Source organism: Ovis aries, chromosome 3, assembly GCF_016772045.2.
Source record: "Ovis aries strain OAR_USU_Benz2616 breed Rambouillet chromosome 3, ARS-UI_Ramb_v3.0, whole genome shotgun sequence".
Classification (NCBI taxonomy): Eukaryota; Metazoa; Chordata; class Mammalia; order Artiodactyla; family Bovidae; genus Ovis; species Ovis aries.
This window is the reverse complement of record NC_056056.1, coordinates 162,554,403-162,582,402: the sequence shown is the minus strand read 5'-3', so window position 1 is coordinate 162,582,402 and position 28,000 is coordinate 162,554,403. Positions and strand designations below refer to the sequence as shown.

The following is a 28,000-nucleotide window of genomic DNA, read 5'->3' as shown; positions in this document are numbered from 1 at the left end:
TTTCCCTTCTTTTTCATTCTTATTGTCTGCATTATCTGGCTCCAAGGAGCCCCAGTAGAGGAAAGGGAGGGGGCAGAGGGTCTAAGTACAAGCTGGTGGAAGGATGGGGGAATAGGGACCCACCCACATGATCAAACGTCTGCGAAGTCTCTTGTCATATTATTAGTGGGCAAAGAAGCTGAGGGTGGGAGGAAGCTAACTTTGGAGAGAGTTCTGGAAAGGTTTGGGAGAAGCAAGGTCCTCTTCAAGGGTTCTTCAGTCTCCGACCCCACAGCCCATCAGGGGGTTCTGACTCGAGATCCCCCACAAAGGTGGGCAGGTGGGGGTGGGGCCGGTGCCCGTCCAGGAGGAAGAAACTGCGGCACCTCCTCATTGTACAGTCACCTCCAGGCAACGACTCCCCTTCTTCTTGCAGCTCAGCTTGCCAGTCCCACCACCCCCAGGGCCCTGGATGACCTTGACCGTCAAGCTGCCCTCCTTGAACTTCACTGAGAACCTGGAGCGGGAACAGATAGAAAGGCAAAGCTAGCACCCTCGTCCCCTCAACCCTACTCCTGTATTTTCACAGTGGCTTCCCCTCCCCTGCTTGAGGCAAGTACATTCCCCCCTCCTACTCCCCAGCCCCCTGTGCCAGCAGACTCGAGGCCGCAGAGGACTTAGGTGGCCCTGACCTGACACAGGGCTTCACTTTCTGACAGGCCAAATTTTCCCGGTCACAGTGACCACCAGCTTGGTCGTCTGCCCCAAGCCATCCCTCACCCCCGGCTCACGGCCTTACTCCGCAGTCACGGCGACCGGAAGCTGTATCTGCGTGGCATCCAGCGTAGCCCGGTATATTTTGGTCAGCAGTTCAATCACGTGCTCACTGACCAGCAGCAAGTCCCCCTTGGAGCCCACAGAGGAGATCTTAGGGAGGGGAGAAAACAGCAGGGAAAGGACTCATTTTTTCTCCTAGGAGCAACCTGGGAGATATCAAAGGCCCAGAGTGAGAGGTCTGGTCCCCCTCGCCTCCAGCTCGGCCTGGCCCTGTTATGCCCACCGTCTTCTCCATGCTGGGCTCTGCTCCCACCTAGCTCTGATACCTCGCTCAGATGCAAGCTAAAAAGCCCATCCTTGAAGCTGGTGACCGACACCCTGGCCAAACTGTTTAGTGGGATGACAGTCTTGGCCTGAGGATTCTTGGTGTCTGTGATGATCACATGCCCCTTGGTCAGGAGGAGGATTCGAGAGGAAGTCTAGGGACAGAAGAGGAAAAGGGGAGGGAAGGTGGCAATTAGTCCTCATCCTTCCGGCGACTAGCCAGGGCTCTGGATCAGGCTGCGGGGGTGGGGGGGGGGGGTCAGGGTGTGGGCCTTCACCTTGCCATTGCCCCGATTGACCTTCATCACAGTCTCAGCCATCAGAATAGGCCCTTCTTCCCCACCCTTCAGCTTCTGTAGCTTGGAGTTTCTTTGCAGCCCGATGTAGTCACCGTGAAATGGAATAGGGACACTGAGAACACACAGAAAGCATGCAGTGGAGACAAGATCCTTACCTCGGACCCCCAACGTCCCTGCACCTCCCCCACGGAGTTCCCATCTCAGTCCTCCCATCTCCATCCTTCATCTTCCAGCGTATCCTCTGTCTCAGTGGCTCTTAGATGTCATCCAGGACCAACATCAGCATCTCCTAGAACCTGGTTAGAAAGGCAAATTCTCCGGCCCCTCCCTAGACCTCCTAAATCAGAAACTCTGTGGAGGGCACGCAGCCATCTGGCTGTTATCCAGCCTACCAGGTGACTCCGAGGCATACTGAAGTTTGAGGACTACAGCATTATCCTTCCTGGGGAAGCTTCTCTTTGCTCTTGATGAAGCTGCACAGGGTCTGGGAGGTCCTCACCTCTGGGGGTATGAAGACTTTTTGCCCTTGAACAGCTCGCTGGCACAGAGTTTCTCCCTCAGGACCTCTACCTGCTTCGGGGACAGCTGATCCCGGAATTTCTTGCACTGTGATGGGGGAGGGGAAGGAGCTAAGGTCGTGGAGAAAGAGAGCAGGGCTGGGGTGTGAGGTGGGGCAAACGCTGAGAGACATGTAAGGAGAGGCGCAGGGACTGGAAAGAGCCAGAGTTGAAAGGACAGGGAGCAGACACTTTGGAGAGGGCTGGAGGAGCACTGGGGAGGGGGGAGCTGTGGGGTGCTGGGGGAGGGAATGGAAACTATCACATTCAAGCCCCAGGAGGGCGGTGCACCCAGCGCACAGCCTCAGGCATAGTCCCAGACAGGAGCGCAAGAGTATTTCTGAATAGAACACTGTGGTAAGTGAAGTAAGCCAGATGAAAGGACAAATGTGGTGTGATTTCACGTATATGAAGTACCTAGAGTAGTCAAATTCATAGAGACAAAGAGCAGATGATGAGTTCCAGGGACTGAGCAGATGGAGGACCAGAGGGTTTTCCCTTAACATGTACAGAGTTTCAGTCTGAGATGATGAAAAAAAGTATGGAGATGGATGGTGGTGATGGTCACACAGCAGTGTGAACGCCCTTAATGCCACTGAACTGTCTATTTTAAAATAGTTAAAATGGGGACTTCCCGGTGGTCCAGTAGTTGACTGCACCTTCCAATGCAGGAGGCCCCGGTTGGATCCCTGGTCAGGAAACTAAGATCCCACATGCTGTGGGGTGTGACCAAAAGAATTTTTTTATTGGTTAAAGTGGTAAATGTTATGTTTTACCACCATAAACAACAAAATTTTTTGGATGGAAGAGGGAGGCAGAAGAGGAAAATCAGAGGAAGGAGAAGAGAAAAAAGACGAAGAGAAGAGTTGCCCGGGTGCCAGGAGAGCTGCCCAGGCCCCACTCACCTTCCATTGGTGGAAGAGCCTCTGGAGCTCGTGGTTGGCTGTGTTGAAGTACTTGTAAGGGGCAGATGGCCACTTTTTGTCCAAGATGCTGGGAGAAGGCAAATTGTTCTTCAGCCCCAGGAGGAATTTCTGTACCTGGGTTGGGAACAAGGGGGTTGGAAGTGGGATGATGAGAAGACCTCCTGATAGGTAAACTTGCACCCAGATCCTGCCCCTTCAACGAGGAAGGCCACCACAGGGAGAAGCAACAAGTGGAGCTGAGGAGGTGGAGGCAAGTCCACTCCCCCTCTCCTTCAGTGTGAATGTAGGCTTGAGGCTGGGCGGCAGGAGCATGAATGGGAGATGGAAGGGAGAGATGGGTTAGATCCAAGCAGATACCTTCTAACCATTTTAGTGAGGTAGGAGGAGCCAATATGAAAACTGGTCTTAATGTCTTGCTCCTGCAGTTTCCTATTCTCAAGACTCTGAACTGTTTACAGGTGGCTGCCCCACTGTGTTAGCCATTGAACAGGTACCAAATCTTCCCTCCTCTCTGCCCAGTCAAGCCCAACACTGCAACCTGGCAGTGTCCTGGTTGCATTGTCTCTAGGACTCTGTTCAAAGTCCTCTACTTATAATCCAACCTCTTGTCATGCGATCCCCTGTGTTACCCTGGCACACTAACCAGACTGGACTCCTTGCCCTGCCCTCTGCCCAGCCCATGTATTACCACTCTCTGCCTTAGCTAATACTGCTCTCAGCTCAACTCTGCCAACCCAGATTCTACTTATCCTTTGAGACGGAGCTCAAAGCCCTCCCAGATTCCCTGGGCCAGGGTGTCTCTCCTTTGAAGTCCCTTAGTACTTTGTCTATACCTCTGTTTTTTGTGCTACTGTTATCTGCATGGAGATCTTCCCCCTCTTCTATAGGGCAAGTCTTTGGGAGTCAGGATCCCAGGTCCTGGGTGGTTTTACCATTCAACATCATTGAGAATCTGCTCTGTGCTGATACTGTTCTAAGTATGGGGACACAGCAGTCAACAGAGTGAACAGAGTCTCTTCTCACTGAGTTTATGTCCTACTGGGACTGGAGAAGGAGACAGCCCACAAGCAAATAAACACAGAACACAACATTAAAGAATTCTGTGCGCTATGATACAAAAAAAGGAGACCTGAGACAGGAATGAGAGGTAACATATTCCAGACACAGAAGGAAAGCCAGTGCGACTGGCCTAAGCTGAGTGAGAGGAGAGAAGATCAGAAAATTGGTTGGCCAAAGACAGATCATAAAGGGCCTTGTAGGCTCTGACAGCGAATCTGGCTTTTATATGGAGTGAAACAGAACACCATTAGAGAGCTTTAGAAGAAGAGTGACATAATCTGACTTAAGAGTTTACATTTTGATTTGTTTAATTTTTAAAATGTAATACAATTTATTTTCCTATTTTGAAAATTTTTTAATTTGCATGAAAGTTGAAAAAAGATTACAGTGAGCATCTGAATAATATATACTTCTTAACTAATTCACATACTGAGAGTACCTTACCCTATCTTTGCACTCTTTCTAACACACACTTATATTCAAATGCACATAAATATATAAATACACATATATGTACAAATCTTGGGTACTATAGCATCCTAAAGTAGGTCACAGTTATCATGACCTTTTCTCCTGAAACTTAAACACACACTTAAGTGTGTGCTTATCCCAGCTCTTACCACACACCAGCTGTGAAATGTTCATGTTGAACTCTTGTGACTCCATGGACTGTGACCTGCCAGGCTCCTCTGTCCTTGTGATTCTCCAGGCAAGAATACTGGAGTGGGTTGCCATTTCCTTCTACAGGGGATCTCCCCAACCCAGGGATCGAACCCAGATCTTCTGCATTGCAAGCAGTTATTTAATTGACTGAGCTACGAGGGTAGCCCCCTCTCTGGGCCTTAGTTTTTAACAATAAAATGGGTTTATTTTAAAGGACCATATACTTTGAACAGGCTTCCCAGGTGGTGCTAGTGGCAAGAACCCACCTGCCAATTCAGGAAACATAAAAGATACAGGTTCAATCCCTGGGTCAGGAAGATCCCCTGGAGGAGGGCATGGCAACCCACTCCAGTATTCTTGCCTGGAGAATCCTATGGACAGAGGAGCCTGGTGGGCTACAGTCCATAGGGATGCAAAGAGCCGGACACTACTGAAGTGACTTAGCATGCATACTTTGAATAAAATTCTCTGGGCGTGTTTAACTAACCTAGGTGAGAAAACCAAGTGAAAGTGAAAGTCGGTTGGTCATTTCCGACTCTCTGTGACCCCATGGACTATACAGTCCATGGAATTCTCCAGGCCAGAATACTGGAGTGGGTAGCCTTTCCCTTCTCCAGGGGATCTTCAGGTGCTGTTTAATTGTAAATAGATTGATATAAGATTGGACCAATACTTGATATATACAATTTTAGTATGTAAGGTTTTTGTGCTTTTAAAAAAAAAATTCAATAAATTAATTAATTAAAAATAGAATAAAATGGGGGAAATGTGAGGACCTACCTCACAGGATTGTTGAAACCATTCAAATTAATGCTTGTAAAGGGCTTAGTGTACAGTTAAGTGATCAAAAAAAAAAAAGTAGGTATTAGCATTAGTAGCATTAGCTAAGTAGGTAATAGTATAGGCAAGGTAATGGCCTAGTCAGAAACACTGGGGCAATCAGTGCCCAATGGCCCCCTGAAGAGCAGAATTCCATAGTGGATCTGATTTACTGAAATGCTGGTTTAAACCCAGCAGCTCCTGTGGTGACATTCTGCAGATGCCTGATAATACGCAGGTGAGAGTGAAGGTAGATGAGAGGTCAATCAGGTGATAAGAGCAAAATCAGATTGCAGGCTCAGGTGTGCAGCAGGAAAGCACGTACTCTGGTGAGGCAGACACGCTGGAGCCTGCCTGAGGAGAGCCCGGCACCGGAAGAGGCCCAGGAGGAAGACGACGGAGCTTCCCTGAGAGAGGGCGGAGGACACAGTGAGGAAGACTCAGGGAGGTGAGGAGGAGGCCCAGAGCCCCCATCCCTCACCTCAGCCAAGGGAACAGAGAGGAGCACCAGTGACTGCATCTCACGTCTCTGTGAGCAAAGTCAGTAAGAGTCCTCACAACCGTCAATGACCAAAGCAACCGAGGTCAGTTCAGAGTCACTCCAGCCCTCTGTCCAAAATTGCCTGCTCTTCTCTCTCTGGTATTTCCCAAGGTCTCACTGGAAGTCCTGCTCCCCCCGTCTGGTTTCCCTCCAACACTTCTCAGAAGCACCATCACTGTTGGAGATATGTCTCTGGCAATCACCCCTCTCTGTCCCCATTTTCCTCTCACTGGAAACTGTTCATAGTTTGAACCTCCAGGCCTGCTCCTGACTTCTTCCTGCTCACCCCGACCTGAGTCTTCTTGAATCAAGATCTTTCCTGAGGTTCACTTCCAGCCTCGCCTGCTACAGTGTCCGAAGAGATAGAAGGAAGATACCATTCCTCCACCATCACCCCCTCAGCCCTAAAATGAATTTCGGGAGGTTGGGTTACTTAACCCTGTGTGTGTCCTCTCTCTGCTCTTCCATGAGGCTCAGACTCTTCAACTCTCATTAACCACCCAGCCCCAGTCTCTTCTCCAGCCTGTTCACCATGGACTAGTCAGTGGATGTGCTGGGACCCCTTCCTGCCACAGGTTGCTGCAGTGTCCTTTCATGCCAAAACATGCTCTGATTCTACTCCTGGGTCCTAGGCACTGGGGCCCTCCTCCTACGGCCCTATCCCCTCACAGACAGAGGAGGGGCTTCCCAGGTGGCTCAGTGGTAAAGAATCCACCGGCCAAGCAGGAGACTCAGGTTCGATCCCTGGGTCAGGAAGATCCCCTGGAGAAGGAAATAGCAAGCCACTCCAGTAAACTTGCCTGGGAAATCCCACGGACAGAGGAGCCTAGTGGGCTATAGTCCACGGGGTTGCAAAGAGTCAGACAAGACTTAGCGAGTAAACAGCAGCAGCAGCAGCAGCAGCAGCAGCAGCAGCAGACAGAGGAGGCTCTTGGGGAAAAGCTTCAGATCACCTCATCTTGAGCCCCACACACTTCCTCTTCCCAACCTGTCCCTCCCTCCTCAATGCCCTGTTTCCTTCCTCAACCCCCATCACTTACCATGCTCTTGTAGATGAAATTCGACAAGATGAGCGCAGCCCCTGACCGGAAGTACTTTCGGTAATTCTTTCGGGCCTGGCGGGGACAAACAAGAAAGGAGCCAAAGTAAAGATAGTGAGTTCTACCTGGAAGATAGAAGATAGGCTGAGAAGAGGATCTATTCTTCAATCACACAAAGAACAGAGTAAGGTAAAGAGCTGAGACTCTTAACTGGAGGGAGAGAGTGAAGTCACACAAGTGGGCAACCAGGAGGCCACTCAGAGCAGAAGGCAGAGCTAAGTCAGAAACACACCCAGATATGTGTTCAGATCTCCCCAAGATGCATCCACGCTCCCGGACACACAGAGCAGACCCAGAAGCACGCCCAGACACAGACGTGCGGTCACACAGAGATGTGTCCTGGATTGGGGCAGGATCTGCTCTCTGCTACTCTTCCCCTGCCACCCCTGGGCTTCCCAGGGGGCGCTAGTGGTAAAGAACCCGCCTGCCAATGCAGGAGACATTGTGGTTTCAGCCCCTGAGTCAGGAAGATCCCCTGGAGAAGGGCATGGCAACCCACTTGAGTATTCTTACCTGGAGAATCCCCATGGACAGAGGAGCCCAGTGGGCTATAGTCCATAGGGTCTTAAAGAGTCGAACATGACACATTCTTCCCCCCACCCCAGCAGTAGCTGGCACAGGGAGCCATGTGTGGGGATGAAACCCCTCTCCCCTCCCTATTACCTTCCACCCTCTCACATAAGCCTGGATCAACAACGCTGACGCCTTCATCTTCCCGTAGCGTTTCTTTTGCTGTAGAAACAATGAGCCTGTTAGAGAAACTCCACCTCCCGAACCACCTCTCTACTTCCTGCTCTCATATCAGAGTGAGGGGGATAGAACTTCAGGGATAACTGGTACCATGTTGCCCCGAAACCAGGAGGATATGACGATCTGACTCTTGCGCATCAGCTGGTAGTGGATGCGGCAGCGCCAGCCTCGGTATGTCTTCTGTATGAGCGTGGCTAACTGCTGGAGTCGAAGGCGCCTCTGCTCTTCCAAGTAGAAAAGCTGTGGAGGGGTGCAGGGGGGCACAGAGAGGCTGGCCTAGGGGGAACCCATGGCACCAATGGCTTCCCAGCCAGTGTTTTATTCAATCATGCCTTTGTCCTCTTAGTTTCCTCATCTGTGCATCCATTCATTTAATTATCCACACATCCATGAGCCCTAACTCTTGAGCAGGCCCTGCGCTAGGACTTGGACACTCAGATGACTCTCAAGGAGCCCTGCTTCAGGTAGAGGTGCTCAGACTGGCAAGGCAAGCACACCTAACTTCTGGGGCCCAGGGCAGGCGGGCTGGGGCCCCAAGGGGTCAGTTCCCAGGGATACAACCCCTGCAGAAAGACGTCCTCACCCACTATCCCTTCCAGGTTCTAGAAGCTCCCCTCACCCAGCCTCTCACTCAGGTGGGCTCTCCAACTCTTCTGCTGTCCAGCCCCACCAAACACAAGTGCCCCCTGCAACTCACAGTCTTGGGGCTTCTGATGAAGATCTTTGTCTTCCCAAAGGCCAGCTCCTCTGAGGACATGCTCAGCTCCCCCAGGACCTTCTCGACCCCCTCCCTGCCAAGTCAGGTGAAGAAAGCTGTCCAGGGGCATCCCAGGGGAGGGGCCTCTCCCAGTTTTCCTCTACCTCTTCTAAGAAGAGAGAAGAGCTCAGGGCTCAATAGACTTCAGAGCCTCTGAAAAGTCATCATTCAATTCATGTCCCCCAGTAGCCATTCGCCAAACTCTAGCAATGCCCATGGCACTGCTGAGGGGTCTCCTCCCCACAAGTTCCTTGCACTGCCCCGCCCTGCCCCCCAGTCTCCCACTGAATCTTACTGGTCTCCACCATTCCAGTGCGGCCAAGTGCTCCGGCTCAGCAATCGGTACCTTTCCAGGAAGGACCCGTAGGCCTGGCGGTAGGCGTAGCCTGCCCGTCGCACCCGCACGTTCTCCAGCAGCCCCAGGTACTGAGCCTGGACATTTACCAGCTCAAAAGAGAAGTGACCTCGCTGTTGCTGCTCATTGGGCTTTATACACCTGATGAGAGGTAGGGCAGGGCCCAGGCTGCAGGAGGTCCACCCTTGCCAGTGTCACCCATCCTAGTCTCTACACCCCTTGTGCTATGTTACTTCAGTCGTGTCTGACTCTTTGCAACCCCATGGACTGTGGCCCACCAGCCTTCTCTGTCCATGGGATTCTCCAGGCAAGAATACTGGAGTGGGTTGTCATGCCCATCTCCAGGGGATCTTCCTGGCCTAGGGATCGAACCCTCATTTCTTGCATCTCCTGCATTGGCAGGTGGGTACTTTACCACTAGTGCCACCTGGGAAGCCCACACTCCTTAGCTGAAAAATTCCAGAGAAAGCAGATACACTAGCCTTCCCATTTTCACTCACTAGAGCATGTCGCTGCCTGACCACACTGCTCTCCCCCTTACAGGACATTTGGCTGCTCAGTGGGCTGTTCTCCATGAGGAAAGGGTTTCTGGTACCCTTATTCCAGGAAGCCCCCCTCCCCGCATGCACATGTTCTACCATGCCTGGACCCTGTGCGTGTCATCGCAAAAGCAGCATGTTCCCCTATGTGCCCAGCATGTCACCTGATGTAGTTGGGGTTCTTGGAATACAGGTTCTTCATGAGAGTGGTCACAGAACTCTTGAACTGGGCCCCAGCAGTTGGGGGGCGTTTGAGAGATGCCTGTTTTGGATCACCCTCAGGAAACAAGGACCGAAGGAGCGGGTGCCGGGCCTTCCACATGGCCTGGGACAAGTCTCGGAAGAGTAGGTCATTGTTCTTGTCAATGAAGCTGTTCACATTGTAGGTCACCTGTGCAGGAACAGCACTGGTCTGGAGCTTCCGCCATACTGTCTGACGTGCACTTGGCCCTCCCAGTCTCACTGTGAATGTTCCTGGTTCCCATCCTCCCCCAGTGCCTCCCCCCATTGTCTTCAGTCTGTGCCCAGACCCTAATCTTCACCATCCAGGCCTGTCACATCACCTTGCCCGCATAGTGGCAGATGCGGAAGCAGCTGAGGCCCATGCTGTGGTCATACTGGCGCTGGGCATTCTGGGTGACTTTGCTCTCATAGTGGCTGTGCTTGGAGAAGAGCTGGTTCAGCTTTGCTAGGAAGGTGGAGTCACTGACCACCCCAGGCCGCAGGCACTCCTCATCCAGCATGGCCAGGATGCCTCGCTGATTCTGGCCAGGGGAAGAAGAACAGCCCAACCTAGACCTTGCCCTTCAGGATGTCCACACCTCACTGCCGCCCCTCTGCCCCCTCATCCTTTGCCCTCCTTACCATTCTTATCAAGTAGGGTGGGAGGGGGAGAGAGAGACAGGGGAAGGGTGTTCAAGCAGTCTGGAGCGGGAGGTCCCAGAGGTAAGAGAAGAACTTACATGCTCAATGAGGTTACAGATAATGCCATTATCAAAGTATTCCACCTTCACCCACGGTATGCCCTGGCAAGGGGAGACATGAAAAATTACATGCAGCAGGTCCAAGATGAAACTTCCAAGACCCCACCAGAACCAGGCCCCCTTTCATCCACCCCACCAAGGACCATCAGAAAGCCCTATAGTTCACAGGGTCCCTGGTGTGGTTTCTATGATACCCTCATCCCTCCAGGGTTGATGGAGAATTTGTGGGGTGGGTGGACAGATGTCTGGGAGGACCCAGAGCAGTTGGGAGAGGGGGTGAGACAGTGTAGAGAGCCCTGGGGGTGCTGTAGGTTGGGGAGGGAAGAGTAATATGCTCAGTAAAGACTGGGACTGGAATTATCCCACTGTGAAAGGGGGAAAGGATCCCTGAGTATGTGGAAGAGCAAATTGCCATACCGCTCTGGCAACAAACCATAGAACAAAAGCACTTAAGTAAACCAAAGGCTTATTATCAACCAACAAAGCTGATTGGATGCATCTTCAAAGACCTGCATTAGCGATACTCAGACTCAAGCGTTCATCCCAGTCGCTGAGAGGGCTTGTTAAAACACAGGCTTCTGGGTCTCAGCCCCAGTTTCTGACTTGGCAGGCCTGGGACAGGGCCTGTGAACTTGTCTTTCTCATATGTTCCCAGGGGCCACTGCTGCTGCTGGCTCAGGACTACACTTTCAGAACCACTGATCCACGTGATACATTGGAGCTGTATAATTTGTTTCTTAAAAAGCAAGAATGGTATAGAAGCAGAGGACCGAAAGACCATGAATCGGTCATTTAGAGATTTGCTGGGCATCAGGCCTACAGACACCCCCTGACCACCCAGACCTCCCCAGTTCAGGCCACTCCCAGGTGTGGTTGGGGAACACAAGCCTTTCTCTTCTTCTTCCCTCACAGGTCTTTAGGGAATACAGAGTGGAATTAAGTAAAGTTGCCCTCCAGCTTCATCCCCCAGATATCTCTCCCAACTGGTTAAATGAATGAGGATATCCTTACAATCTAAGGCAGCTGTAGAGAAGCATCTTTATGAACTGATATAGAAAGGTCTCTTGTTGACTGGTAAAAGCAAGATGCAGAATGGAGTGTATTTGTGGCCGCTTGAATAAATATTATGGGAAAATGTATTTACAGATTTGCTGCAGAAGGAGGCTGACTTCAGTTGCCTCTGGATGGGAGGGAGAACTAAAAGGGGGGTGGGAGGAAGACTTTTCTTTATACACCTTTTTAAGCTTTTTGAATCTGGAAGCATGGGTGCAATTTATCTACTTGATAATTTAGGTTCTTAAAGTCAAAACATAGAAAATTTTTTAAAAACCTTTGAGTTGTGACCACATTTGCCTGAAATGCTGCCACAGCAGGTTCCTGAGTTCACAAGGAACATCCCTGGGAGGGCTTTGATGAGTGAGACACAGCCATTCACACTTTGGAGTGAATTAGCTCCATCAGAGAGCTTTTCTAACACTTAGCCACAGAAAAATGGGGACCAGGAGAAGGAGTGTGGAAATTTTGAGCCACAGGGCACTTATGAAGAGGAAGTCTGGGATCGGACTGCTACAAAAGACGACAGCAACATCAGTCCAGCCTGGAGGAGACAAAGGATTCTGATGTCAGAGAAGGGCACCAAAAGGGACGGGTAGGGTGGCAAGCCCAGGAGAAATGCGCCTTCTGAATGCGGCTCACAGTCCGCCCTGGGCCAAGCACAGCTGTCACTTCACTCCTGTCAGGACTCTTTCCACTCCCACCTAGCCCTGACACCCTCCCATCAATCTGCCCCCTTCCTCGCCCGGCCTGCAGTGGAAGGGCGGGGGGACTGGGGGTGGAGAGCAGAGAGTTAGGGCTTCTTGGTAATGCTGGCATATTCAGCTGTGCAAGGGAAACTTTCTGTCCTTAGTGTTCCCATCTGGGGACAATTGAGAGGAAATTGTGACAAAGGAGAAAAAGGTCTGGCATATGCCTTACATCATCTGAGAGAAAGGCAAGCAGGAAGGCTCCATTTACCTCTCTCTTATATTCTTCTTGCTCCTCTTTCAGTGTCATCTCTATGAACACCTGCTGTAGCTTCTCATTGCAGTAGTTGATCACAAATTGCTCAAAGCTATTATCCTGAGGTGGGTACACAGGTTAGAGAGAGAGAGAGACCAGCTCAGCACAAAACGCTTCCTCCATCTCGGCCTGACCTCCCCTCTCCCATAGCCCACTTCGAGCTTGCCACCCCTCACCCCCAGGAAGCAGGGTGCTAAGGTTGCTGGAGCTCTCTCACCTCTAATATTTCAAAGCCATAGATATCCAGAACCCCCATGACCTTCCTCTTCTCCCCAGTACTCACCTGAAGAGGAGGAAAAGATACATCTGAGGACCAGCCCTCTGCACCTGTGCCTAGGCCCCTCTGGATGGATGAGAGTGAAGCAGGGGGCAGACAGCACTTGAGTGAACTTGACCATGCTGGAGAGGAATTGGGGTGACTTCATGCTCCCTTTTCCTCTATAGGCTGAAGGACCAGCCAAGAGGGAGGGAAGGAGGGAAGGGAAGATGCAAATAGATTCCAAGAAAATGCTCCCATGGCACAAAGTAGAAAAACATTAAAATCCCAGGAAAATAACCATCCCTTATATGTGTAGGCCATTTTACAAAAAAATCCTAAGATCTTGTTTCATTAATTTGTATATCCCTATAAGGTGTGATGATTCCCTTTCTACAGGTGAAAAAAATCAAACTTCAAAAGAGCTAAGAGACTTCCCTGGTCCAGGGGTTAAGACTCCATGCTTCCACGGCAAGGCGTGCAGGTTCAATACCTGCTAGGGGCAGGAGGGTGGAGGGGGGAGCTGGAGGGGACTAAAATCCCACATGCTGCACAGCGTAGCCAAACAACTGCCAAATCTGGATTCAAATCTATTTTACCCTGCTGCCTTCCAGTAACAGCTTCTAAATTGATGGCACTTTCGTGTATGTAATTTTTATTTTTTTATTTTTTATTTTTGTAATCTTTAAACAATAGCTCTATTTTGGCCTAATTTGTACACCATAAAATTTACCCTTTAAATGTATACAGTTCAGTGATGTGGTTGCTTTTTTTTAGTATATTCAAAAAGTGTACAACCATCACCACTAAATTCCAGAGTATTTTCATCACCTCCAAATGAAATACTGTACATGGACCCATTGGCAGTCACTCCCTATTCCTCTGGTAACCATGGACCTACTCCCCATCCATATGGATTTGCCTATTCTGGACATTTTATATAAATGGAATTACATAAAATGTAGCCTTTGGGTCTGGCTTCTTTCACTCAACATGTTTCCAAACTTCATCCATGTTGAGCTTGTATCAGTACCTCATGCCTTTTCATAGCCACATAATATACCACTGTATGGATACACCACACTTTGTTTATCCATTCATCAGATGATGTGCATTTGGGTTGTGTCCACTTCTTGGCTATTATGACTAATGCCCCTATGAGCATTCACGCACAAGCTTTTATGTGGACATGTTTTCCGTTCTCTTGGATATATACCTAGGAGTAGAATTCCTGGATTACATGGTAATCACGTACACAATTTTATCTGATCATCACTGATGGTTTAGTTGTTAAGTTGTGTAGGACTCTTGTGACCCCATGGCTGTAGCCCGCTAGGCTCCTCTGTCTGTAGAATTTTCCAGGCAAGAACACTGGAGTGAGTTGCCATTTCTTTCTCCAGGGGATCTTCCCTACCCAGGGATCAAACCCAGGCCCCCTGCACTGCAGGCAGATTCTTTACCGAACCAGATACCAAGGAAGCACTTAATTTAGTGATCCTCACTAAATCTTGGGAAACATGTAAATGTTAGTGTCCATTTCCCAAATCAGGAAACTGAGGCTCAGAATCTGTGCAGCTGATAGAGAATCCAGATAGTTGAATTTAAAAAAAAAAAAGAAAAAAGAGGTATTTCCCAAACAACACAAATTCAAAAATAAGTAGATAAAAGAAAACACGCTATCATTCTTCCTCGGTCCATCTCAGAACCCAAGGCACAGGGCAGACAGAGGAGATCATTGAGGAAGAAGGGCAATCTCTCACCTTGATACTCTCGTTGATTCGATTCACTAACCAGTTGAAAAGGCGGCTGTAGATGTTCTTAGCCAGAGCATCCCGGGCATACTGAGCCTGGAGGGCGGGGCTGGTGGTTAGTGTGACTGCCACAGAACAGACTCAGAACCCAGCCTCCTCCCCAAGAGCCCCTCACCTGGACGACGTTCAGTGCGGTGACCACCTTTTCTTTGGCTGTTTCCATGGTTCTTGAGCACAAAGCTCTCTCTAGTTCCCCTGAATTCAAACCCACCAATTCCCCAATTTCTTGAACACCTGGGAGTGATGAGGAAATACAACATGGCCTGAGAGAGGGTTTACTCCCAGGGGAGGAGGGAGGGTTGATGCGTGAAACTGCTGGGGGCCTGCTGTTCCTGAGTCTTACTGGGAAAGTCCTTACAGCCCATCAGAATATGGCCTTGGAGGGACATCTGGGGAGGAGGAGGAGAGAAGGGAGATCTTGGCACTTTGCGTGTATCATCTCCTTTAATATGAGAATCTCCTGAAATGAGTGTAATTATCCCATTTTTGCAAAGAATCCACTGAGAATTCAGAGAGTCCCAGAACCAAGGTTTATGAAATATCCACACTTCATTCCAATTTGTCTCACAGGGCATTCTGAATAAGCATGTTTGGGGAGGAACTTCTGAGCGGGCAGAGGGGGACTTAATCAGAGTGAAGTCTATTATGCTGAAGACGGTGGGAGAACAGAAATTGCAGTAGGAGATTCAGGGAGCTGGTTGGGTGCAGACCTCTCCCATCACGGATGCCACTTGCTGGTACCCCATTGGCCTGGAACTCGTTGACCAGTTCCACGTTCCCCAGCTTCAGCACCAGGGCCGCCACCTCTAGCACCTGCCGAATCTCCTCCTCAGAGAAGCCGATCACAGTCATTGCACTCTAGGAAAGAAAGGAGAATCGGAAGCTGAACTTCAGGCCAGTCCAATGCCTGCCTCCCTTCCCAAAGCCAGAACCTGGACTCAGGGCCTGGCCTAATGGCCCATCCCGGGTACCCACCTGGAGGACCTTGAAGTTGGCATCATCATCCATGCCATCCACACTGGACGTGTCTGGGTTCAGGTAGGCATAGCCGCCTGTGTCCCGCTCAAGCTTCAGGGCCTCTGCAAGGACCAGCATGAGGGAAAAGGGTCAGTACACGGGCTCTCTGAGTCCTCCAACCTTGACCCTCATGGCCCTTGCTTTAGGTTGGTTCATTCATTTATTCAGAGGAGCCATTTTTGTTTTAGGTTCTCCCTGTGTCTTCTTTGTGTTGGGATCATTAATTCTTATGATTATAGACTAGTTTTTTAAGCTGTATCTAGGGTTTGCAAGTGAAAGTCACTCAGTCATGTCCAACTCTTCACAACCCCATGGACTATACAGTCCATGGAATTCTCCAGGCCAGAATACTGGAGTGGGTAGCCTTTCCCTTCTCCAGCGGATCTTCCCAACCCAGGAATCGAACCAGGGTCTCCTGCATTGCAGGTGGATTCTTTACCAGCTGAGCTACCAGGGAAGTGGGTGTTCATAATCCTTGAGGTTTTCCCCAACTTTTATGAAAGGAAATCCCCATTCTACTCTTCTCTCCACCCTCAGGGTTCTAAACAATAAAACCAGAAAAGCAAACCTTCCATGCTGCTCAGTTCTCAGTGGTTCTGGGAGAACAAAGGCAAGGAAAGAAGGGTGAGCACCTATCTCCCACCCACCCCCAGCCTCCACACGTTGCCCATTGCCCAGGTTGGGGCATTCATTATTTGTTCACAAAACACCAACCAAGTGGCAGACACTATGTTCCCCAAACCAGACCCCCTTTTGGAAGGTTTTCTCAGATTGGGGCTGAGCCAAATGGCTCTCCTGTGTTCCACATGGTGCATCCCTACCCTAGACTACATATCATGGATTAGGTTTGGGGTTTTTTTCCTGTTCCTCTTACCAATGAACAGGTTGTGTGTTGGGACTGTGTTTTTCATCTTCATATTCTGCGTGCCTGACTGGCATGCAAGAACTTTCTTTTAATAAATGAATCAAGGGAATGAACAAAGCCATTCACTGAGATGGGAAAGAATGAGTTAATCATAGAGCTTGAATAGTATCAGTTATCTGTTACTCAAAAGATCTGAGAATTAGAGAGTGACTCTCAAAGTAGAGTTTAATGGCAGCTTCCCCTGAGACAAAAATTTTGAAACAGGAGGCTGATAAAGAGGGGTGTCTGGAAGGAGAATGAGTCAGAAAGGCCCTGGGATGATGACACCAGGAAGGGAGGCCCTACCCGGCCTCAAACCAATGCTCAAGAATCAGCCAGAGCAAGACTGCAGTGTCTGATTCAGACAAATTGAATACAATCAAGACTATTAAACCAGGAGGGAAGATGATGCCTGTGGGGGCTCTTAAACCATAGAGATCTCCAGGAGGGTGAAAGGAGGCAGGCACAAGTCCAGCACAGAATAACCAGAAATCAAAGCCATAAGTTCTTAGGCATCAGATATCCACAGTGCCCACAGCCAGAGGTGGGATTTAGAGAGGAAACTCTGGCAGGGCTTAAAGTCCCATCAGACCCTGCAGTAAGGCCCAGCCAGCATCCAGGCTGAGATGGTCTCTTCCCTAAGAAAAAGCATGGTGCTCCACAACTTTTGTACCTATAGCCAACTGCACAGCATATTGGCAACAGCCACACTGCACTGTGATGTATCTGCTCACATATCTGCCATCCCTAGAAGAAGACTTCTTCAAGGACAAGGTCCATGTCTTACTCAACTCTGTATCCTTAGAAGCTAGCAGGATGGTCAAGCATACTAGATATTCAAGAGGTGTTTGATGAATGAATGAATGGAACCTCCATAGAACTATCCAAGAAGAAAAAAACCAAGTACAAGGTCATGGGTGAGACAGATATAGACCCAAAACAACTTCAACTAGAGCTCATTGGAAGTTCTTGAATACTTATAACATCCTGTCCGATCTCCTGCTGAGCTGTGGATAAAGTCCCTTAAATTAAAGGTAGAAAAGCATGGCACATCTGTGTCTCTTTGGACACAGAGGGAGAGGGAGAGGGTGGGATGATTTGGGAGAATGACATTCTAACATGTATACTATCATGTGAATTGAATCGCCAGTCTATGTCTGACGCAGGATGCAGCATGCTTGGGGCTGGTGCATGGGGATGACCCAGAAAGATGTTATGGGGAGGGAGGTGGGAGGGGGTTCATGTTTGGGAATGCATGTAAGAATTAAAGATTTTAAAATTTAAAAATAAAAATTAAAAAAAAAAAAAAAAAAGAAAGAAAAGCATGGCAGATGGAAATAAGTGTTGTTTTTGAAGCCAGCTTGGGGGAAAAGAGGAGATTTAGTCACTAAATCATGTCTAACTCTCTGCGACCCCTTGGATTGTAGCCTGCTGCGCTCCTCTGCCATGCAGTTTCCCAGGCAAGAACACTGGAGTGGATTGTCATTTCCTTCTCCAGGGAATCTTCCTGACCCAGGGACTGAATCTCTGTTTTTTGCATCTCCTGCATTGGCAGGCAGGTTCTGTACCACTAGCGCCACCCAAGAAGCCAGGATGGGTCATGGTGGAGTGTTCTGACAAAATGTGGTCCACTGGAGAAGGGAATGGCAAAAAACTTCAGCATTCGTGCCTTGAGAACCCCATGAAGAGTATGAAAAGGGGAAAAGATATGAAATTGAAAGATGAACTCCCCAGGTCGGTAGGTACCCAATATGCTACTGGAGAAGAGTAGAGAAATAACTCCAGACAGAATGAAGAGATGGACCCAAAACAAAAACAACACCCAGTTGTTGATGCGCTGGTGATAGAAGTAAAGTCCAATGCTGTAAAGAGCAATCTTGCATAGAAATCTGAAATGTTAGGTCCATGAATCAAGGTAAATTAGAAGTGGTCAAACAGGAGATGGCAAGAGTGAACATCAACATTTTATGAATCAGTGAACTAAAATGAATGGGCGAATTTAACTCAAATGACCATTTTATCTACTACTGTGGGCAAGAATTTCTTAGAAGAAATGGAGTAGCCCTCATAGTCAACAAAAGAGTCTGAAATGCAGTTCTTGGGTTCAATCTCAAAAACAACAGAATGATCTCTGTTCGTTTCCAAGGCAAACCATTTGATATCACAGTAATCCAAGTCTATGCCCCAACCAGTAAAACTGAAGAAGCTGAAGTTGAATGGTTCTAAGAAGACTTTCTAGAACTAACACCCAAAAAAGATGTTCTTTTCATTATAGGGGACTGGAATGCAAAAGTAGGAAGTCAAGAGATACCTGGAGTAACAGGCAAATTTGGCCTTGGAGTACAGAATGAAGCAGAGAAAATGCTAATAGAGGTTTGCCAAGAGAAATCACTGGTCATAGAAAACACCCTCTTCCAACAACACAAGATAAGACTCTACACATGGACATAACCAGATGGTCAACACTGAAATCAGATTGATTATATTCTTTGCAGCCAAAGATGGAGAAGCTCTATACAGTCAGCAAAAACAAAACTGGGAGCTGACTGTGGCTCAGATCATGAACTTCTTATTCCCAAATTCAGACTTATATTGAAGAAAGTAGGGAAAACCACTAGACCATTCAGGTATGACCTAAATCAAATCCTTTATGATTATGCAGTGGAAGTGAGAAATAGATTCAAGGGATTAGATCTGATAGAATTCCTGAAGAACTATGGATGGAGGTTCGTGACATTGTATAGGAGGCAGTGATCAAGACCATCCCCAAGGAAAACAAATGCAAAAAGGCAAAATGCTTTTCTGAGGAGGCCTTACAAATAGCTGAGAAAAGAAGAGAAGCTAAAGGCAAAGGAGAAAAGGAAAGATATACCCCTTTGAATGCACAGTTCCAAAGAATAGCAAGGAGAGATCAGAAAGCCTTCCTCAGTGATAGATGCAAAGCAATAGAGGAAAACAGTGGAATGGGAAAGACTAGATATCTCTTTGAGAAAATTAGAGATTCCAAGGGAACATTTCATGCAAAGATGGGCACAATAAAGGACAGAAATGATATGGACCTAACAGAAGCAGAAGATGTTAAAAGGTAGCAAGAATACACAGAAGAACTATACAAAAAAGATCTTCATGACCCAGATAACCACAATGGCGTGATCACCCACCTAGAGGCAGACATCCTGGAATGTGAAGTCAAGTGGGCCTTAGGAAGCATCACTACGAACAAAGCTAGTAGAGGTGATGGAATTCCAGTTGAGCCATTTCAAATCCTAAAAGATGATGCTGTGAAAGTGCTTCACTCAATAATCCAGCCAATTTGGAAAACTCAGCAGTGGCCACAGGACTGGAAAAGGTCAGTTTTCATTTCAATTGCAAAGAAAGGCAATGCCAAAGAATATTCAAACTACCACACAATTGCACTCATCTCACACACTAGCAAAGTAACGTCCAAAATTCTCCAAGCCAGGCCTCAACAGTACGTGAACCATGAACTTCCAGATGTTCAAGCTGAATTTAGAAAAGGCTGAGGAACCAGGGATCAAATTGCCAACATCTGCTGGATCATCAAAAAGCAAGAGAGTTCCAGAAAAACATCTATTTCTGCTTTATTTTCTACATCAAAGTCTTTGACTATGTGGATCACAACAAAGTGCAGGAAATTCATCAAGTGATGGGAATACCAGACCACCTTACCTGACTCCTGAGAAATCTGTATGCAGGTCAAGAAGCAACAGTTCTAACAGTTAGAACAATTAAAACAGACTGGTTCCAAATCAGGAATGGAATATGTCAAAGCTGTATATTGTCACCCTGTTTATTTAACTTATATGCAGAGTACATCATGCGCAATGCCAGACTGGATGAAGCACAAGCTGGAATCAAGATTGCCGGGAGAAATGTCAATAACCTCAGATACACAGATGACAACACCCTTACGGCAGAAAGTGAAGAAGTACTAAAGAGTCTCTTGATGAAAGTGAAAGAGGAGAGTGAAACAGTTGGCCTAAAACTCAACATTCAGAAAACTAAGATCATGGCATCCGGTCCTATCACTTTAAGGCAAATAGATGAGGAAATAATGGAAACAGTGAGACTTTATTTTGGGGGGCTCTAAAATCACTGTGAATGGTGACTGCAGCCATGAAATTAAAAGATGCTTGCTCCTTGGAAGAAAAGCTATGACCAACCTAGACAGTATATTAAAAAGCAGAGACATTACTTTGCCAACAAATGTCTGTCTAGTTAAAGCTATGGTTTTTCCAGTAGTTATGTGTGGATGGGAGAATTGGACTATAAAGAAAGCTGAGCGCCAAAGAATTGATGCTTTTGAACTATGATGTTGGAGAACACTCTTGAGAGTAACTTGGATGGCAAGGAGATCAAAACAGTCAATCCTAAAGGAAATCAGTCCTGCATATTCTTTGGAAGGACTGATGCTGAAGCTGAAATTCCAATATTTTGGCCACCTCTTGCAAAGAACTGATTCTCTAGAAAAGACCCTGATGCTGGGAAAGATTGAAGGCAGGAGGAAAAGGGGATGACAGAGAATGGGATGATTGAACAGCATCACCGACTTGATGGACATGAGTTTGAGCAAGCTCTGGAAGTTGGTGAAGGAATGATAGGAAAAGCTGGAGAGCTGCAGTCCATGGGATAAAAGAGTCAGGCACTACTGAGTAACTGAACTGAACTGGGGAAAAAGGAATCAAGGCAGTTCAGAGAAGTAAGAGTGGTGAAGAGGTAAAAAGGCTTGTTCCTAGACTAAAATCCCTGAAAAGGAAGAGAACACAGAGGTCAAGGGATTTGTTCCCAACAGTAGGTGGGTGAGAATCAGGGTAGGACTGCCCTGAGAGTCAAGGGAAGATGGCTTTAGGGATCCAGAAGGGCCAGGGGTTCTGGGGCTTGAATGGAGGCTGAGGATGTTCTGCTGCATGTCAGGTGCTGGCACGTACTCAGTAGCTGTGCATCTGCTCCCGCCAGGAGCTGATAGAAGATGTGGAAGTTCCTTTCTCCTTCAAGTTGCTTCACCACACGGGATTTCTCAAGCAGATCTGACAGAAAATTCGAAAATAATGTTCTGAGGATCTGGGAGGTACCACAACTTCCTTCTAACTCTGTCCTAATCCCTGGTGTTCCCAGTGGTTAGGAAGCCTGTTAGTCTAAACTTCCTCCTTCCTACAGCAGTAGATTAGCAGAAAGGGACACCATGGGACATGCGGGAGAGGGGGATGGGAGACACGTACAGTTTGTGATGACGCCACCGAGGGGGGATCCCTTGAAGTCAAACTCAATATCCATGTATTTTCCCTTCAGAGAGCAGAGAGAGACTTGGCTTCCGCCTTTCCTCATCACCCTGTCCAGGAGGCATCTGGGCCATGTTCCTCCCTCTCAAGACCCCACACCCTCTTGTCCCAGGCCAAGGAGATGTTCACTCACAAATCGAGAGGAGTTGTCGTTGCGAATGGTCTTGGCATTGCCAAAAGCTGTGGAGATGAGGGGAGAAGGAGTTAGGTGGCTGAGGACAGAGAAGGACTTCAGGGACAGGAAGGGGTAAGGTCCTCCAGCCATCAGGCCAGTCTCAGATTTTTCAGGCTGAACACGAACAGTGATCTCGGGAACACGGGGGATGGTAGGGTGGGGGTGGGGATGGAGAGGACAGAGACTGGGCTCCTCACCCTCCAGCACTGGGTTCGACTGAAGCAGTTGCTCCTTCACAGAGTTCACCTGCTCCCCTTTCCCGCAGACAGCAGCCACGTAAGACATCACTAGCTTACTAGCCTCTGCAAGAGAAACCCCCGCATGGATCCCCACCACTGCCCTTAATCTCCCTCATTGCAGCACCTCACACCACTCAGAAAAACCCAGGAAGGAATTTCAGGGTCTGGGGGCAGGACTGGCTCTGTCTTGGAGAGAGGCAAGGGGGCAGTTCCAGCAGCAACCCCACGGCTTCCCCGCCCCCCTCACCCAGCACCTCACCGGTCTTCCCAGCTCCACTCTCGCCGGTAATGAGGATACACTGGTCTCGGTCCTGGTCCCTCAGTGACTGGTATGCCATATTTGCCAGTGCATAGCTTGCAGGGAGGAAGTGGGTGATGACTAGTGTGGGGTCAGTTCAAGACACCATCTTTCACTCGATCCCCAGACTCATTTGCCCTCCCCACTTGGACCAGACCATGGCAAACAACAGGCCTCGTAAGGGGCCTCCAAAGGGCCAGGGAGGAAGGGGCAGCTGGAGAGCCTCCTTCAGGAGAAAGGATAGAGGAAATGAGGATGTCTCATCATGGTGAGCTGGGCCCTGCCACCTTCCCTTGGTCCCTCTACTCACATATGGGGCTTCAGCTCGTAGAATGTATAGTCCCGGTATTTGGCAACAAACTCCAGGTCATAGATGGGCAGTTGTTGGTAGGGATTCACTGAGACCAACACGTTCCCAATGTAGGTCTGCAGTTGTGGGAGATGATGGAGTGAGCCAGGGTGGGTCTGGGAAAGGCCCAAGAACTCTCTGGCCACACATCCACAGCCAGGGGCACCCACGGGCACTCACATAAATCTCCTTCTTTTCATAGCGCAGCTGGAGGTTCCTGATCAGAGACTCCTGCTCCAGGGGTTCCAGGAGCACAAGGTCCTCCACCCCCACAGAACCTTCCAGAAGGGTCATGTCCAGAGGAGCTATTGGTCCTGGGATCAGTTTGTTGGTGTCTCCTCAGCTTTCGCAGCCAGTAACTATTTAGGGGAGGAAGGCAGAAGGACCTAAGAGAGCCTTCCCCTCCCCCAAGTCCTGGCCCTGGAGAGAGCCCCTGGCCAGCTGAAAGAGGCCTCCAGACCAGCCCAAGCTAAGTGTGGAGATTGCAGGGAAGCCAGGGATGGGAGGGATCCTCTGCTCCCTGAATTAGGGTTGGTGGGAGTGAGGCGGGACCACCTGCCTCCAACCACCAGGGTAAAGAAGGGCCCCAGTAGGGGGAACATCCTTGTGCTGCAGGGGAGAGGGTTGGGGAGGAAAGGGAAGCAAAGTTCATGCCACAGCCAGGCACCGGAGGCTCCCTCCCTCCAGCACTGAGGCCCTGGCCCAGGTCCAGTTTCCCTGACTCTGTGCCCCATCTCCCTCCCAACTCCTTGCCTCTCACAGCCCCTGTTTCCTCACCCGGCACACCCATACTCATTTCCAAAGTTGCTCCAAAGTTTTCCTTCCCCTCTCATTGTTACAGTGAGATTCAGTTTTTAAACAGGGCCTGGACAAGGTGATGAGCCCCAGGACAGAGGCAGGAGCTCCTCCGTTAAAGGCTGGAGTGCCCCAAAGAAAATGAAAATGAGATTTGTTTTCCCCAGCAAGCAAGCAGTGATCGGGAACTTTGGATGGGCCTCACGTCTGTCCCCGTTTTTCTATCTCGATCCCCAACGTTTACATCCATGCCCTTAAGCTTCTGGCATGGACTCTGCCCCAGAGGGACACATCTAGCTTTTTAGTAACTGGTGGGGATGAGCAAGGAAGAGCAGAGTGAGAGAGGCTCGGCCCCACACAGTAGGCAAGTAGCAGGTGCTCCCTAAGGAGGAGACCCAACCCTCCTCAGCCTTTCCTGCGGGACTGAGCAGGCGGGGTGCCCTGGTGCAGGACAAAACTATTAGTACAATGGTCAGTGACACTCCCTAACAGGAATGAAACAGCCATATCCTCCCCTCCCACATCGCTGAACCTGAGTGGGGGAAGGGAGGAGAGCCAGAAGAACAGTGGGACAGAAAGGGAACAGAGGCTGCCTTCTCCCTCCGCTCTGCCTCTCCAAGCTCCAGGAAAAGTGAGCACTTATCACTTCCTGTAAAGACAACTGAGGGAGCTATGAGGATACTGATTACAGCAGCCAACAGCAATCAGGTAGTAAACACTATGGGCCAGGCAGGCTCTAAAGACTTTACACATCCTCATCCAGTACTCTTGCCTGGAAAATCCCACGGACGGAGGAGCCTGGTAGGCTGCAGTCCACTGGGTCGCACAGAGTCGGACACGACTGAAGCGACTTAGCAGCAGCAGCAGCATTCATTTGCTGCTTACAATATCTCCAGGAATCAGATACTATCATCGCCCCACATTTTCTAGATTTGAGAAAAAGTTAAGATTTTAAATAACTTGGCAGGCAAGGTAAGAAGCAGAAGCAGGGCTGGGAAGAAGGCATCTTTGGATTTAGATTTGAAAGGAATGAGAATAAGATTGGTTGGAGGCTGGGGGGCAGGGAAGAAGCCCCCACATAGGGCACCCTAAGATATGAAAAGAGGAACAGGTTAAGGCGGGACTCACCCCACGCTGGAACCAGGGTGTAACTTCAGTGTCAGAGAAATGGTAGCTGAAATCCTGGTGTGACAGGAAGGGGGCATAGGAGTCCCAGGCCCCAAGGGTGGAGAGGCGTCCTCGTTAGTGGGAGCTGTCCATGGTGTCGGGAAAGACGGGAAAGATTCTGCCCTCCCTCTAGCCCGTATCCACGATTCTGACCTTCCTCTGTCCTGCCTCCTCCAGCCAGGGCTCCCTGTGCCAGTCAAGCCAGGCGAGGCAGAGATGGCTGCTCAGCACAAAGTCCGAGGCTGTTCCTGCTGCGGGTGTGGCTCGCTTAACCCTTCACAGGCCTGCAGCCCCAGAGGGAGATGCTTGGCCACATGAGAAAGCCCCCTCTAGGTAAGAAAGAGTATCTGGCTGGCCTGAGCTGAGGGGTTGAAGCGGAGTTCTGGCTCCACTGCCCCCCAGATTTGGAAATGAGGGCAGAAGGAGCACTTTATTGCCAAGGAAAAGCTCTCTTGAAATCAGGAATTTTGTCAGGCTGTGGTGTCTTCTGACCAAAGAAATACTACCTTCCTCACACCTACCCGTCTTATCTTATTGGAAGTCAGGGCGTATTGGTGACACTATTGGAGGAACAGACAGAAGGAGACAAAACCCCCAAGTCTCTCCATTTGCCTCCAAGGTAAGGATAACACCCAACGTTGCATTTATTCAGTTTCAGTGAACCCCCACCTGTGTCATCTCACTGAATTACCCCACCCTGTGAAGCAGGCAGTGCAGAATTTCTCCACCAAAAAGGAAAATTAGAGACAAACACAGAGGCTCAAAGAGGTTACACAACATGCCCCAAGTTCCACAGACAGCATGTGGCAGAACCAGAAACAGAATGGCCGCTTCCTGAGCCTAAGTTGCCCATAGATTCCAGCTTGGGCCAGTTCTGGTATTTCTTTCTTTACTCCTTCTTCTGTGCTAGAACACTGAATAACAGCCTGGGTGCTGTTTCCTGGGCACTAGCTCAGCTGGAAATCACTGCCTCCACTAGACAAGAAGCATATAAAATCCTCTTTGCCACAGGACCTCTTCATCCACCCAGGAAAATTCCTAAACAGCAGGCTCCCTATCCCCACCATCTTCCCTCCCAATAATGCACAAAGAGCAAATCAGGTAATCACAAACACTTACCTGAAGATAGAGACTTGACTCTCCAACTCCCAGCCACAGCTGCTTGGTTCAAAGTCCACACTGTCTTGCTCTCACGGCACTCTGCGTAAGCCTGGCCCATCAGCAATTCCATTATGAACCTGCCCTTACATAATTTATTGACCTACTATATATATTTGAAGGGGGGAAATGGCAAGAGGCAAGAAAGAAAGAGAAAGCTGAGTGGAAGTGACATCAGAACATAACTCCATGGATGGGTAGAGCTAGGCACAGCAGAGGCAGAAGTGACTAAGGATCCCCTGTTTTGCAGTGGAAGAAAAATACCTAGAGTGAGAAACCACTTTTCCAGGATCATACCACTGCAGACCTGGCAGAGCCAAGACCAGAACCCAGGCCTTGTGTTCTCCAGGCCAGGAATCTGCAGCCGCCTACAATGAGGTTCATTTATGTCCACCCATGGACTTGTTTATTGAGTGCCTACTTTGTGTTCCCATGAGAGAACTGACTCTAAAATAAGAAACTCAGGCTTAGAAACAAGGGCATGAATGTCACAGCCACTGACATGACCAACCATCCCGGTTTGTCTAGGATCTGAGATGAGTTTTCTGGACATGAGTATTTGAGTGCTAAAACCCAGAAAGTTCTTGGCAAACAAGTGGTTCAGCATAAATTTACAAGGTACAAAATACACACCTGACCCAGATGGGATTACAAGATCTGTCAGCATTCTTGGTATGGGGAGGAGACACAAGGGGATGCAGGATCCTGACCTCCTGCTTCTCAGGAAAACTGAAGCAACTGGAACTTAAATCCCCTTCCTTCTCCCAGTAAAATTTCTAGTCTGTGTAAGGGACATGAGGGAGGTTTTTGGGGTGATGGAAATGCTCTAGATCATGACTTTGGCGCTGGTTACAACTGTATCCATTTGTCAGACTCGGCAAAATCTAAAACTAGTGAATTGTATCATTTTATAAATTATACTTCAGAAAGATGGCAAAGAAGAACTAGAAGCAACAGCAATTCTAAACCCTTGGATGCTGATTTTTGAGTTGAGCAGACAGCAACCTGCCCTCACACTTACTGAATTCCCACTCACTGGTCCTCCCAGGAACACTCACTTTTTAAAAAGATGTCACACAATAAAGATATGGTGGAGAGGATATTTGGTAGTAGAGGGTCTTTTGACTCTCATCAATTATCTAGTATCAATTAGTAACATTGATCAAGTACAGCTGACCTTTGAACAACATGGGTTTGAACTCTCCGATCCATGTACACTCAGATTTTTTTCAGTAAGTACATATTGCTACTACGTGATCCATGGGTGGCTGAGTCTGCAGATGTGGGATGGCAGGTACAGAGGCCCATCAACTGTAAAATTATAGGATAGACTTTGATTGCACAGAGGGTCAGCACACCTAACCAATGCCCCCCTCCCCAGGTTGCTGAAGAGTTAGCTATACTTACCACGTGCCAGGCAACAAGCAGAATGGTACTCAAAGTGAGGTCCACTGACCAGCAGCATCTGAATCACTTGGGAGCTTATTAGAAATGCAGAATCTTGGGACTCAACCCAGACTTACTGAATCCCATGTCTGCAGTTTAACAAGCTCCCCAGATGATTCCTATGCATGTTGAAGTTTGAAAGGAACTACTTTTACACACCTTTTTTAATCCTACAATCTGATAAATCTGGCAATTACATTTTATTATTTCAACCACTGATGATCATCCAATGTCTCTTATTTACCTAGTTGGGTTATAGAATGAAAAGATCATCACTGTGCATTAATCTACATAAATTCATCTATGGTCCACATCCTATTTCCATCCTATTTCATAGTCTTTAAAAAATAGACAATAGATTTCCATGTGGCCTGAATAAGAAGAGACAGGTACAGAATTAATGCAAAGTCTATAATGGATTCCCAGAGCAAAAATAGCCAAAACAGAAAATGGAAGGGACCAGTCTCCTTCCTACTGCAGAAGCTGGGCCTAGACACAGTTGAAGTTTTTATTCCATGTCCCCTAATGCTCACTACATGAAAGCCCTGCTCCCTTTCACCCAACAGAAAGCTCTTGGTGGGCATCTCACAGCTGGATCC

The 28,000-nt window shown here is 48.7% G+C and overlaps 1 protein-coding gene across 2 annotated transcripts; it reads right to left on the bottom strand.

Annotated features, from left to right (window-relative positions):
- MYO1A (myosin IA) lies at positions 1 to 25,978 on the bottom strand. Of its 2 annotated transcripts, XM_004006560.6 has the most exons (29): positions 25,917 to 25,978; positions 24,759 to 25,048; positions 23,016 to 23,194; positions 22,797 to 22,912; positions 22,448 to 22,542; positions 22,147 to 22,251; positions 21,908 to 21,954; positions 21,715 to 21,778; positions 21,424 to 21,522; positions 15,529 to 15,632; positions 15,264 to 15,411; positions 14,669 to 14,787; positions 14,503 to 14,589; positions 12,704 to 12,769; positions 12,442 to 12,546; positions 10,408 to 10,470; positions 10,009 to 10,209; positions 9,610 to 9,836; positions 8,847 to 9,047; positions 8,492 to 8,585; positions 7,885 to 8,034; positions 7,708 to 7,776; positions 6,985 to 7,059; positions 2,842 to 2,976; positions 1,879 to 1,985; positions 1,359 to 1,491; positions 1,083 to 1,235; positions 779 to 906; positions 1 to 496 (listed from the first exon to the last, which is right to left on the bottom strand). In XM_004006560.6, the coding sequence occupies exons 3-29, from the start codon at positions 23,127 to 23,129 to the stop codon at positions 370 to 372; spliced, it is 3,132 nt and encodes a 1,043-aa protein (XP_004006609.3). In that variant the 5' UTR covers positions 23,130 to 23,194; positions 24,759 to 25,048; positions 25,917 to 25,978; the 3' UTR covers positions 1 to 369. The 2 variants fall into 2 exon arrangements, with proteins under 2 accessions (XP_004006609.3, XP_042102983.1); XM_042247049.2 differs by lacking the exon at positions 24,759 to 25,048.
- Between the last annotated feature and the right edge of the window lie 2,022 nt (positions 25,979 to 28,000).